Raw genomic sequence first — 15,000 nt, 5'->3', positions numbered from 1 at the left:
CAAGATGCACTGACATGGAAACGTTGTCACTTTATGTGCCTGCACCCTGTAATTAAAAGGCTCACACAGTCAGAGTTTCCTCCAGTGTCTTCCTTCTACATATCCCAGTCCGGTTCCTCAGATGCACCCGACCGGACCGGCCCTGAACCTGGCTTGAGGCGCGGTTGAAACCCTTTGTGCTCTGTTGTAAAGTGTCTGTTTATTTAGGCTACCTTGTTGCTTATTGACCTAGGCGTACACATTCTCACTCTGCTGATTCAGACCTTGCATCTGTAGGTAACTGTGGATAATAGGAGCGTCTGCTAAAAGCCTTCTTTCTGTATGGTAACTGTAATGTAGGGAGACAGTTGTTAATGGCAACGCTGTAAAGGCCTTCCACGCAGCAAGAAGACCAAACGTCTCCGCCTAATGCCTGAATGAGGGGTTCTCAAGGTGGGGGTGCTACTAGGGTGCTCTGATGTCAGTCCAGGGGCACCTCAGAATACTTTGATAATATTTGGAATTCATCAATATCACTTCAGTTTAACCACAGACCCGATGTGCACACTTCTTGATGAGTTCTTTTTCCATCTACCCCAAACGCTCTTCACCAAAGATAGCAGATCTACAAGCTCACAATGCGTCACAACGCGACGCATTGTGAGCTTGCCTTGTAGATTGGCTATTTTTTTTATAAAGTTATTTTCAGTCAGTCAGACAAAAAAGATTGAAACCCCCTGTGCTAGGGAACCCACTGGGTCCCAAATGGACCCTTACAGGTCTGTAACTCTGAGAGTGTACACTCTCAGTCACGGGGGTCCTTGAAAATTAGACGTTTGAGAACCACTAACTAGCCTACACTATGCTCCGTCGTATGATGCTAACATGCATGGAAAATAGCAGATTTGCAAGCATACAAGTGGCTTATATGTCTTTTTAGACACAATAAGCCCATTCCCAAGATGCACCGCAATCTTTCATGGACAGATATGACTTATGGAGGCTGGTAGTGTTACTGTAAATAATAATAAAGAAATCACTGGCTTATTGTGTCTAAAAAATACATATTTAGCCACTTGCATGCATGCCCCCACCCACTGAAATCAGAATCATTCAAATAAATATTTGTTTTAATCCGAGGCACCCCTACATTATAATTTTCACTCCCAGCACCTTATATTTATAGTATATCGTCGTTGTTGGGTGGAAACCTTGTATGTTGTATTTATCATCTATAAAATGTACTAAACTAGTGAAAACAGCAGATCTACAAGCACACAACGCGTGTGACAGTCTTGTATGATGAAGCAGGGCTTTGCTTTACCAAAAGACGTACACATTTGAAACTTGGAGATACGAGGTTTCTGCCTGACAGTGACAATATTTTTAGTGATTATGTTGCGAGGAAAACATTGAGATAACAGCCATTTTGGTTAGAACTGACTGAAAATAACTTTGTACTTCAAGTAAAATGATACTAAATATTTTTTCCAGTGTCCAAATAAATTCCAAATATTATCAAATGATCTCGCGGCACCCCTGGACCTGCCATCGCGGCACCCCAGGGTGCCCCGTCACCCACTTTGAAAACCCCTGAGTTACACAACAGATCCAGAGCTGAGCGCAGGAAAGACAAAAACAAACTGTTACTGGGGGAAAGGCAATAAAAATGAGCTGCTGGTATGTTAGAAATTCACCTTGCACAACCTGGCATTATGGCTCATAAACCATACAGACAGACAGACAGCTCAGCCTACTAATGTACCCAAACATCATGACAAACACAGCAAACACATCACGTGTCACATACTGTACATACCAGATATCACACAGCATGCGCCATCAGCCCTGCCCCAGTGATACTCAGACTCTGCCCCGCGGGTCACGTCCCGCCCGGGGTCCACCCCATGTTCTCCACTTACCCCCAAAAAAGGTTCTATGTTCCCCAGGTTCTATGTTCCCCATTTACCCCCACAAAAAGGTTCTATGTTCCCCAGGTTCTATGTTCCCCACTTACCCCCACAAAAAGGTCCTATGTTCCCCAGGTTCTATGTTCCCCACTTACCCCCCACAAAAAAGGTTCTATGTTCCCCAGGTTCTATGTTCCCCACTTACCCCCACAAAAAAGGTTCTATGTTCCCCAGGTTCTATGTTCCCCACTTACCCCCACAAAAAAGGTTCTATGTTCCCCAGGTTCTATGTTCCCCACTTACCCCCCACAAAAAAGGTTCTATGTTCCCCAGGTTCTATGTTCCCCACTTCCCCCCAAAAAAGGTTCTATGTTCCCCAGGTTCTATGTTCCCCACTTACCCCCACAAAAAAGGTTCTATGTTCCCCAGGTTCTATGTTCCCCACTTACCCCCACAAAAGGTTCTATGTTCCCCAGGTTCTATGTTCCCCACTTACCCCCCACAAAAAAGGTTCTATGTTCCCCAGGTTCTATGTTCCCCACTTCCCCCCAAAAAAGGTTCTATGTTCCCCAGGTTCTATGTTCCCCACTTACCCCCACAAAAAAGGTTCTATGTTCCCCAGGTTCTATGTTCCCCACTTACCCCCACAATAAAGGTTCTATGCTCCCCAGGTTCTATGTTCCCCACTTACCCCCACAAAAAAGGTTCTATGTTCCCCAGGTTCTATGTTCCCCACTTCCCCACAAAAAAGGTTCTATGTTCCCCAGGTTCTATGTTCCCCACTTACCCCCCAAAAAAGGTTCTATGCTCCCCAGGTTCTATGTTCCCCACTTCCCCACAAAAAAGGTTCTATGTTCCCCAGGTTCTATGTTCCCCACTTCCCCCCAAAAAAGGTTCTATGCTCCCCAGGTTCTATGTTCCCCACTTCCCCACAAAAAAGGTTCTATGTTCCCCAGGTTCTATGTTCCCCACTTACCCCCCAAAAAAGGTTCTATGCTCCCCAGGTTCTATGTTCCCCACTTCCCCACAAAAAAGGTTCTATGTTCCCCAGGTTCTATGTTCCCCACTTACCCCCACAAAAAGGTTCTATGTTCCCCAGGTTCTATGTTCCCCACTTATCCCCCAAAAAAGGTCCCAGGTTCCTCCTAAAGGTTCTATGTTCCCCACTCAACCAAAAAAAGGATCTACTGTATATTCCCTACCAAAAAACAAACAAAAAAACATGTGGGCAATCCTAATTTAGGTGCCCAGGTGTCCTCATGTCCCTATAGTGCCCAGATGTCTCCACCCCTAAGTGCCCACTCATCCAAATGCCCACTGTGTCCCTAGTGCCCAGATGTCCAGGTGCCCACTCGTCCAGATGCCCAGTCATAACAAAAGTATGGTGTCCAGATGTCTTTAGTGCCCCCTGTCCCACTTGTATTCATAAATACATAAATAAAAGCACATTGCACTTGTCTTTTCATACGTTAAGTGGAAACTGGAAATAAAGCTAATAAAAGAGAGAAGTTATCAACTAAGTAATGTTGTCATTTCATCAGCTGACCTGGCCGTGGCCCTTTGACATGTTTGTAATGTGGCCCTTTGACATGTTTGTAATGTGGCCCTTTGACATGTTTGTAATGTGGCCCTTTGACATGTTTGTAATGTGGCCCCTTGACATGTTTGTAATGTGGCCCTTTGACATGTTTGTAATGTGGCCCCAGGTTCAGAGATATTTGAGCATCCCTGCCCTACAACAGTGGTTCTCAACCTGTGGGTCGGGACCCCCAGAGGGGTCCCCAGATGATTAGCTTAATGTGCAACATTGTTTTCTCACTCCACAGTAAACAAACAAACATAATGTTTAAGTGTATAGAGGGTATCTGCCCATTTCTAAAGTGACAATTTAATACCTCTAAAATGACAAATTAATCATTGGCCAAATTAGAGGCAGAAAATAGCAGATCTACATGTTCACAACGCCTCACTTTGCAAGGCGTTGTGAACATGTAGATCTGCTATTTTCACAATAAAACCATGTTATACAAAATGTAATGCCTCAACTCTTAGTGCTCGTCAGGGTGGGGGGGGGGGTCCCCAGTTAAAATATGATTATTTTGGGGGTCGCAGCCTGAAAAGGTTGAGAACCACTGAACTACACAATCATTTAGACTCCAAAACACAACAACAACACAGCATGCTACTTTACGACTGCCTCAAATGTAATGCTGACCCGTGATTGACTTTTCATTGATTGAAAGCTTTATCATCAGTTCTCATAAGAAAAGCACAGCACAGTTCAGATCCAAGGTCTACTAATAGGATTTAAACCACAAGAAAGCACAAAGACGTGTTTACATTGGGGTCCTTTTGTGCTCAATTCATAGAGAATGTATGTCTGTATGCATCTGCTGCAGTTTTGTAAAACGATCTGGCACATTACGCTAATCATTTGGGGACCCCCCCCCCCCCCCCCCAGAATAATTTGGGGACCCCCCTGGGGGTCCCGACCCACAGGTTGAGAATCACTGCTCTATAGCAGGGGTTTTCAAAGTGGGTGACGGGGCACCCTGGGGTACCGTGATGGCAGTCCAGGGGTGCCGCGAGATCATTTGATAATATTTGGAATTTATTAGGACTCTTATTTAGTATAATTTTAAACTTGTAGTACAAAGTTATTTTAGTCAGTTCTAACCAAAATGGCTTTTATCTCAACGCTTTCCTCGCAACATAATCACTAAAATATCGTCACTGTCGGGTAGAAACCTTTTATCTCCAAGTTTCAAATGTTTACGTCTTTTGCCCTGCTTCATCATAGGCCTACAAGACCGTTGCACAAAACTAGTGAAAACAGCCGATCTACAAGCACACAACGCCTTGTTTTCACTAGTTTAGTATATTAATGGATGATAAATACAAAATCAACGGTTTTGGACATACAAGGTTTCCACCCGACAACGAAAACATCCTATAAATATAAGGTGCTGGCTGGGAGTGAAAATTATAATGTAGGGGTGCCTCGGATTAAAACAAATATTTATGGGGTGCCCTGAGACAAAAAAAGTTTGGGAACCCCTGCTCTATAGCACTGATTTATAAAAGAATATAATGACGTTGAACTAACTGAGATAACTGTTTTGGTCCTGACAGTGATGATAACCACTGCTCTATAGCACTGATTTATAAAAGAATATAATGACGTTGAAGAACTGATAACTGTTTTGGTCCCGACAGTGATGATAACCGCTGCTCTATAGCACTGATTTATAAAAGAATATAATGACGTTGAACTAACTGAGATAACTGTTTTGGTCCCGACAGTGATTATAACCGCTGCTCTATAGCACTGATTTATAAGAGAATATAATGACGTTGAACTAACTGAGATAACTGTTTTGGTCCCAACAGTGATGATAACCACTGCTCTATAGCACTGATTTATAAAAGAATATAATGACGTTGAACTAACTGAGATAACTGTTTTGGTCCCAACAGTGATGATAACCACTGCTCTATAGCACTGATTTATAAGAGAATATAATGACGTTGAACTAACTGAGATAACTGTTTTGGTCCCAACAGTGATGATAACCACTGCTCTATAGCACTGATTTATAAAAGAATATAATGACGTTGAACTAACTGAGATAACTGTTTTGGTCCCAACAGTGATGATAACCACTGCTCTATAGCACTGATTTATAAAAGAATATAATGACGTTGAACTAACTGAGATAACTGTTTTGGTCCCAACAGTGATGATAACCACTGCTCTATAGCACTGATTTATAAAAGAATATAATGACGTTGAACTAACTGAGATAACTGTTTTGGTCCCAACAGTGATGATAACCACTGCTCTATAGCACTGATTTATAAAAGAATATAATGACGTTGAACTAACTGAGATAACTGTTTTGGTCCCAACAGTGATGATAACCACTGCTCTATAGCACTGATTTATAAAAGAATATAATGACGTTGAACTAACTGAGATAACTGTTTTGGTCCCAACAGTGATGATAACCACTGCTCTATAGCACTGATTTATAAGAGAATATAATGACGTTGAAGAACTGATAGCTGTTTTGGTCCCAACAGTGATGATAACCACTGCTCTATAGCACTGATTTATAAAATAATATAATGACGTTGAAGAACTGATAACTGTTTTGGTCCCAACAGTGATGATAACCACTGCTCTATAGCACTGATTTATAAAATAATATAATGACGTTGAAGAACTGATAGCTGTTTTGGTCCCAACAGTGATGATAACCACTGCTCTATAGCACTGATTTATAAGAGAATATAATGACGTTGAAGAACTGATAGCTGTTTTGGTCCCAACAGTGATGATAACCACTGCTCTATAGCACTGATTTATAAAATAATATAATGACGTTGAAGAACTGATAGCTGTTTTGGTCCCAACAGTGATGATAACCACTGCTCTATAGCACTGATTTATAAGAGAATATAATGACGTTGAAGAACTGATAGCTGTTTTGGTCCCAACAGTGATGATAACCACTGCTCTATAGCACTGATTTATAAAATAATATAATGACGTTGAAGAACTGATAACTGTTTTGGTCCCAACAGTGATGATAACCACTGCTCTATAGCACTGATTTATAAAAGAATATAATGACGTTGAAGAACTGATAGCTGTTTTGGTCCCAACAGTGATGATAACCACTGCTCTATAGCACTGATTTATAAAATAATATAATGACGTTGAAGAACTGATAGCTGTTTTGGTCCCAACAGTGATGATAACCACTGCTCTATAGCACTGATTTATAAGAGAATATAATGACGTTGAAGAACTGATAACTGTTTTGGTCCCAACAGTGATGATAACCACTGCTCTATAGCACTGATTTATAAAATAATATAATGACGTTGAAGAACTGATAGCTGTTTTGGTCCCAACAGTGATGATAACCACTGCTCTATAGCACTGATTTATAAGAGAATATAATGACGTTGAAGAACTGATAGCTGTTTTGGTCCCAACAGTGATGATAACCACTGCTCTATATCACTGATTTATAAAATAATATAATGACGTTGAAGAACTGATAACTGTTTTGGTCCCAACAGTGATGATAACCACTGCTCTATAGCACTGATTTATAAAATAATATAATGACGTTGAAGAACTGATAGCTGTTTTGGTCCCAACAGTGATGATAACCACTGCTCTATAGCACTGATTTATAAGAGAATATAATGACGTTGAAGAACTGATAGCTGTTTTGGTCCCAACAGTGATGATAACCACTGCTCTATAGCACTGATTTATAAGAGAATATAATGACGTTGAAGAACTGATAGCTGTTTTGGTCCCAACAGTGATGATAACCACTGCTCTATAGCACTGATTTATAAAATAATATAATGACGTTGAAGAACTGATAGCTGTTTTGGTCCCAACAGTGATGATAACCACTGCTCTATAGCACTGATTTATAAGAGAATATAATGACGTTGAAGAACTGATAGCTGTTTTGGTCCCAACAGTGATGATAACCACTGCTCTATAGCACTGATTTATAAGAGAATATAATGACGTTGAAGAACTGATAGCTGTTTTGGTCCCAACAGTGATGATAACCACTGCTCTATAGCACTGATTTATAAAATAATATAATGACGTTGAAGAACTGATAGCTGTTTTGGTCCCAACAGTGATGATAACCACTGCTCTATAGCACTGATTTATAAGAGAATATAATGACGTTGAAGAACTGATAGCTGTTTTGGTCCCAACAATGATGATAACCACTGCTCTATAGCACTGATTTATAAAATAATATAATGACGTTGAAGAACTGATAGCTGTTTTGGTCCCAACAGTGATGATAACCACTGCTCTATAGCACTGATTTATAAAATAATATAATGACGTTGAAGAACTGATAGCTGTTTTGGTCCCAACAGTGATGATAACCACTGCTCTATAGCACTGATTTATAAGAGAATATAATGACGTTGAAGAACTGATAGCTGTTTTGGTCCCAACAGTGATGATAACCACTGCTCTATAGCACTGATTTATAAGAGAATATAATGACGTTGAAGAACTGATAGCTGTTTTGGTCCCAACAGTGATGATAACCACTGCTCTATAGCACTGATTTATAAAATAATATAATGACGTTGAAGAACTGATAACTGTTTTGGTCCCAACAGTGATGATAACCACTGCTCTATAGCACTGATTTATAAAATAATATAATGACGTTGAAGAACTGATAGCTGTTTTGGTCCCAACAGTGATGATAACCACTGCTCTATAGCACTGATTTATAAAATAATATAATGACGTTGAAGAACTGATAACTGTTTTGGTCCCAACAGTGATGATAACCACTGCTCTATAGCACTGATTTATAAAATAATATAATGACGTTGAAGAACTGATAGCTGTTTTGGTCCCAACAGTGATGATAACCACTGCTATCTCAGGTGTCTCAAAGCAGCACAGCCTTGTTTTGCATATCCAGACAATATTTGTACAGTATGAGTTTATTATCATTTCACTGTACTCTCATATCAGGAATGTTTTCTGCCCTTTCCTACAAAAACAACAAATAATGGAAGCTTGTGCTAAAAAACAAAGTATTTCAACCACTGTTATTTTATATTTTTTACAGCAGGTGCACAAGGGTTTAACAAGTCCTTAGCATTAACAAGTCCTGTTAAACCCTGAGGAAGACTAATGTGGAAACGTTGGTTTCCTAGACATTTTTAAATACATGTTTACATCATGGCTAAGAGTTGTGCGGCCTCCTCATTGTAAATACCTTTTATTTCTATTTTGCATTGGGGTTTTTTCTGAAGATATCTACTGCATAGTACTGTGTTCTGTCTGTCTGTCATTCAATGTTATATGAGTTAAATATCTATCATAGTACTGTGTTCTGTCTGTCTGTCATTCAATGTTATATGAGTTACATATCTATCATAGTACTGTGTTCTGTCTGTCTGTCATTCAATGTTATATGAGTTATATATCTATCATAGTACTGTGTTCTGTCTGTCTGTCATTCAATGTTATATGAGTTACATATCTATCATAGTACTGTGTTCTATCTGTCTGCCATTAAATGTTATATGAGTTAAAGAGAAGGATCTCAATGTAAACAAGCCATAGCTTTCATGAGCGTATCATTTTAGTTGACCTTGTATCAGTGAACTGTACTGTCATGAAACTGTACCTTTTCCTATGCAAACTTATAATAAACAGTTCAATCAGTCTTGACATTATTTCCCAGTGTCTTATACCTGTAGACATGTGATGTCAACAGCAGTTGGGGTGTGAGTAAGTCCTGGTGAGCTACGGACAGAGCAGGTGAACACTAAACACCTGAGCTCTCAACCACAGAGAGCTCTTTCATTAAGACTCTCTGCTCAACAATCACACTTAGACAATTAACCTGCTGTCTGCCAGGGAGGACAAAGAGCTGTTTGACACAAAAGACTAGCAGCCTGTCACTCTCTCTCTCTCTCTCTCTCTCTGTCTGTCTGTCTGTCTCCCTCTCTCTTTCTCTCTCTCTGTCACACGCACGCACGCACGCACGCACGCACGCACGCACGCACGCACGCACACTCACACACACACCTGTAGTCCAGCTAGCAGACTACAGAGAGTGAAACCCAAGCCCACAGAGAGCAGCTTTCTCCTCTCTGTGGGCTGAAAGGCCTGCCTGTCTCAGCCTGTTACTCATTAACCTGACTGCTACTCACACACACACAGCATGAGGAAGTACACAACGCTAGAGAGACATTAACCCAGCCACACAACGCTATAGAACCAGAGTCTACAGACTATAGTTCATGTTACTGCTACCGTTGACTGAGCAGACACATAAAAGCCTATAGTAGGGGTCTTCAACAGGGGGTCCGGGACCCCCAGGGGGTCCACCGAGTTACTACAGGGGGTCCTCCAAATCTTTGTGTGTCTGTCTGTCTGTCTGTCTGTCTGTCTGTCTGTCTGTCTGTCTGTCTGTCTGTGAGTAGCAAATCTGGGTCTCACACACACACACACACACACACACACACACACACACACACACACACACACACACACACACACACACACACACACACACACACACACACACACACACACACACACACACACACACACACACACACACACACACACACACACACACACTAGGTGGAGGTTTAAATAATGCTATAAACAGGTTTCTTCACGTTGTGTCCTAACAGCTCTTGAACTCGAGGCCAATTCCTGGGATCATGGATGACGCATCTCCCCATGCAGGCCACCATATTTACACCTGACAACATTTCACACCATGTTGCGGTTTCTTCAAATCACACTTACAGCAGGCATTGACACTAAGGCTTGCCCACCTGCCCCCCGGCAGGTAAATAAAACTTTTGGGCAGGTGAAGTTTGCTTTCAGGTTGCCCAAACCGTGGCAAGTGCTAGTTTGAGAGGGGACACAACTGTCTATAAATACAACACCTGATATCTGTCTAAACACCTGAACGTGGCCAGAGCGCACTGTCTTCTGGTCTGTGGGATAAGAACACTGTTTACCTATAATGTGCTGTGTGAATAAAAGTGTGTTTTTACTGTTGCTACACTTAAAACTATTAAATAACTAAGTGTGAAACCAGGTTTAATCATAGTTACAGTATGTAGGTATTTGGTATTTTGATTTGGAGGTATCGGGGTATGTTATGTTATTTGTTATCGCTCAGCCCCATAAAGTAAAGAAATAAGTGTTAAACTGAGCGGTAATTAAAATCTTACTTATCGTTTTATTTTGGACGATTTACTTTCTGGGCAAGAGGGCATGGCCTTTGGGCAAGTAAAACATGACCTGTACTTGCCCGACGGGCAAGTGCCTCTGAGACCTTAGTGTCAAGCCCTAAGTGGTTCTGCACAGTACTAGTCCTGCAGAATGAAACCCTGGCCTACACAAATCAGCAAACATTCTATAGTTGGAGTCTGAATGTTCAGATTCCATTCCTATTGGCTTCCACAGCTTGTGGGAGGTACTCGTCTAGCAAACACAGTACTGTGTATAAATATTTTATGCTTTAACTATTGAAAAATAGCAGATATACAAGCTCACAGCGCGGCGCTGCGAGCTTGTAGATCTGCTATTTTTGAAAAATCGTGAAAATTAGAATTTTGACACGAAAACCCTATGTTTCTATGTCAGCAATCTGGCCAGCCATCGTCAAAGAAAAGGTCCTTTTCACTCAACTGGAGCTCAGTTAGTCTGTTCTCGAGAGACTACTATGTCAGTGGTTCTCAAACCTTTTCACGTGAAGGACCCCCAAAATGATATGTATTTGGCCACGACCACCAATCTCAAAATATTTAGTTCCAGGGACCCCCCAGAAGCAAAATTTGAGTTACAAACGTTCGCTTTGAAAATACACATATTCAAAGATTTGCACACATTTTCACGACTTTTTTCAAAAATAGCAGATCTACAAGCTCGCAGCGCGGCACTCGGTGCCACGCTGTGAGCTTGTATATCTGCTATTTTTCACTGGTTAAAGCATTCAATAATTCAGCAATAAATCAGCAAACATTCTATAGTTGGAGTCTGTGTCAGTCTGAATGTTCAGATTCCATTCCTATTGGCTTCCACAGCTTGTGGGAGGAGCTTGTCTAGCAAACACATTAATCTGCCACACATTTGAATCACATGTTGAGGGGCCCCTAAACAACGCAAACTATGTACACCCCTGGTCCTATAGGGGGCCCTAGGGGGCCCCTAAACAACACAAACTATGTACACCCCTGGCCCTATAGGGGGCCCTAGGGGGCCCCGCACAGGCTACAAATGTCACTGTTTGATGTACAAGAGCACACCCCCACAAACGACCCCACAGTCTGTCATACAAACTGTCAGACAAAGCAGCTTCCTCGCACCCTGAATATTGTCTGCACCCCACCATCACTGACACAGCCCTGGGTTAGGCCAGTGGTCTAAGGGGGGTCCCCGAATTATTCTTTTAGGGTCCCCAGATGATTAACATTATTTTCTCTACAATGAACAAACCAACATAAAGTATAAGTGTATAGAGGGTATCTGCACATTTCTAAAGTGACAATTTAAGGACTTTTTAATACCTCTAAAATCACAAATTAAACATTGGGCAAATTGTCAAATATTAGAGACAGAAATTGTGAAAATAGCCGATCGACATGCTCACAACGCCTCGCAAAATGTAATGCCTCAACTCTTAGTGTTCGTCAGGGTGGGGGGGGGGGGGGGGGGTCCCCAGTTAAAATATGATTGTTTTGGGGGCCGCGGCCTGAAAAGGTTGAGAACCACTGGGTTAGGCAACCAGGCCTGGCGGAGAATGGAGATGTGTGCTAATCTGACACCTTTCTATTGTTGGAGTCTGACTGTGAAACTGTTGTTTTGAGATCAGATATTTCTGTTGTTGTGAGATCTGATCTTTCTGCTGAGAGCTCAAATAATCAGTCCTCATCCGACCAGCATGGCAACCTGACTGACTGCTGTGGAATCTGTCACACACACTCTGAATGCAACGCGCGCACACACACACACACACACACACACACACACACACACACACACACACACACACACACACACACACACACACACACACACACACACACACACACACACACACACACACACACACACACACACACACAGCTAAACAAGTTCCTCTTAAAGGGACAGTACAGTAGGCCTACGTGTTTAGCCTACAAACTACCGGTATACTGTGTGTTGCTAAGCACTTTCTCACGCCACTAGCAGTTAGTAAGCAGAATTAACCAACCGGACCCTTTGTCTCATGGTGGTGTCAAGGGTAAGATAGCAGATCTGCAAGCTCACAACATGGGCCGGGGCGTCACATCACTCGACACCCTGCGAGCTTGTAGATCGGGTATTTCTGGAAATCTTTGACATTGTTTTCTGTGCTCCAAAACAGCCTCAGGGCGCCAGGTTTGAATTTGAAAAGGCAGTTGCATTCCAAACTATAGGCCTACCTCTAAAATAGATCTGGTCAATGGGTCACTTACTGTCAACTGTGAAATCAACTTATTTTAACCACTTGAACCCCACCAACCATCCATAGTCTTGTGGGTAGCATAATATTAGCCAAAACATAGCCAATCTACAAGCTCACAGTGCATAAATCAGCTGTTTCTTTGGGCAAAGAATACATTTGGTTGCAAGGAAAATAAAATAAACAAGCCAAAATAAAAGCCAATTCAGGTCCAGGTGACCAAGTCACTCTGGAGCACTGTTTCTCAAACAGTGGGTGGGGACCCATATGTGGGTCGCAGAACAATGTTGGATGGATCACAAGTGGATTCATTTAATCCATTAATTAAAGGGGGAAATGCAAGTGAAAATAGCAGATCTACAAGCTCAGAACACGTCGCATCACAACATGTTGTGAGCTTGTAGATCTGCTATTTTCACTATAGTTAGGGATCCTACAACCGTGGAGACAGACATCAATCACCAGAGGTGGAAAAAGTACTCACATTTTGTACTCGAGTAAAAGTATCAATATTGCACTGTAGATGTATTCTGTTACAAGTACAAGTCCAGAATTAAAAATGTACTTGAGTAAAAGTATGAAAGTATTGGCATCAAAATGTACTTTAAGTACCAAAAGTAAAAGTACAATTTGTTTTGAAAATAGCAGATCTACAAGCCCACAACAAATAAATGTAGTGGAGTAAAAGTACAATATTTGGATCCCAGATGTAGTGGAGTAGAAGTAAAAGTATTGGAAATTGGAATTATACTCAAGTAAAGTACAAATACCTCAAAATTGTACTTAAGTACAGTACTTAAGTAAATGTACTTAGTTACTTTACACCAGTGTCAATCACATCATCAAATGTCTCTTTTGCCACTCAAGCTCAAGTAGATTTACTTAAGTACTGTACACAATTTTGAGGCGTTTGTGCTTTACTTGAGTATTTCTAGTTTTCAGTACTTTTACTTTTACTCCACTACAATTATTTGAAACCTTTATTTACTAGTTACTTTGCAGATATAAAACATTAGACCTATACATTATAAAACATACATTAATCCACTTTAGCCCTATTTTATACGCAGACTATTTGAACATCTACAAGCCAATCTACAAGCTCACAACAAGCTTGTAGATCTGCTCTTTTCACAGTACTACTTTTACTTTGGGTACTTTAAGTACATTTTTGATGCCAATACTTTAGTACTTTTACTCAGGTACATTTTTAATTCCAGACTTTTCCTCGTAACAGAGTATACTATTATTATAGGCCTAAATGAAAAAGGCCTATAACTTTTTCATTTTGGCCATTAAATTGTCAGGCTGACTTGTTTACAAGAGAATACAAGGGGATGTAAACAAAGTCAGCCTGACAACGGCCAAAAGGATTATTTTATCATTATTTTACGCTTTTTGTGGTCATTTTTGAAAATAAACACATATATGAAGCTTAATCTTATTTATAAAATATTTTCGAAACATTATTTTTTATTTTAGCATCCGTTTTTCAAGAAAAAGTTGACTATAGCTCCTTTAAGTAAAACAATTTAGTACTTTTCACACCACTGCCCAAAAGACAAAAAAAAAATACATGTTTGTTGTATCCTAGGTTTTAAGCCAGTCGTTCTCAAAGTGGATTTCAGCAACTCTCTAAGTTCCTTTATGGGGCTCTAAATGGACCCTTACAAGTCTGTAACTCTGACAGTGTACAAATGTTAACGGGTCCATTTGGTTCCATTTGTACACTGTCAAAGTTAAGATATGAGACCTTCAAATCACATGTCAAAGTTTAGAGAACCACTGACTGCTCTAAAAGCCTCCATGCATCCATCCATACCTGACGTAGCATACTGGCCTCCAGCGGTGCTCAGCCCTCCGTTCATGCGGGGCAAGGTGCTCTGTTTCTCGGCCATCCTCATCTGGACCTGCTGCTGCACGCGGCGCGCCTTGGAGAGCTCCGTGGAGCCGCCGTGCGCGTCCAGCGCGTCCATGGCGCCGGGCAGCGCTCCGTACGTCGTCACCGTGCTGTTCATGGGCTGCAAGGCCGAGAGGAACACGTTCTCAGTGGACACGAAACTCATGGCTGATCG

At 41.3% G+C, this 15,000-nt stretch overlaps 1 protein-coding gene across 1 annotated transcript in view; it reads right to left on the bottom strand.

Moving 5' to 3' along the window:
- The window catches only part of pkp3a (plakophilin 3a), a 93,530-nt gene that overhangs the window by 78,416 nt on the left and 114 nt on the right, over positions 1 to 15,000 (bottom strand). Inside the window, exon 1 of the mRNA XM_080736235.1 lies at positions 14,748 to 15,000. This exon is cut by the window's right edge and continues 114 nt beyond it. Coding sequence (XP_080592361.1) covers positions 14,748 to 14,991 — 244 coding nt within the window. The 5' untranslated portion in view covers positions 14,992 to 15,000. The remainder of the gene's footprint in view (positions 1 to 14,747) is intronic.

This window comes from Nannobrachium achirus (genome assembly GCF_963921795.1).
Source record: "Nannobrachium achirus genome assembly, chromosome: 11".
Taxonomy (NCBI): domain Eukaryota; kingdom Metazoa; phylum Chordata; class Actinopteri; order Myctophiformes; family Myctophidae; genus Nannobrachium; species Nannobrachium achirus.
Note: the sequence above shows the minus strand (reverse complement) of the source record. Positions and strands in the feature narration are given on the sequence as shown.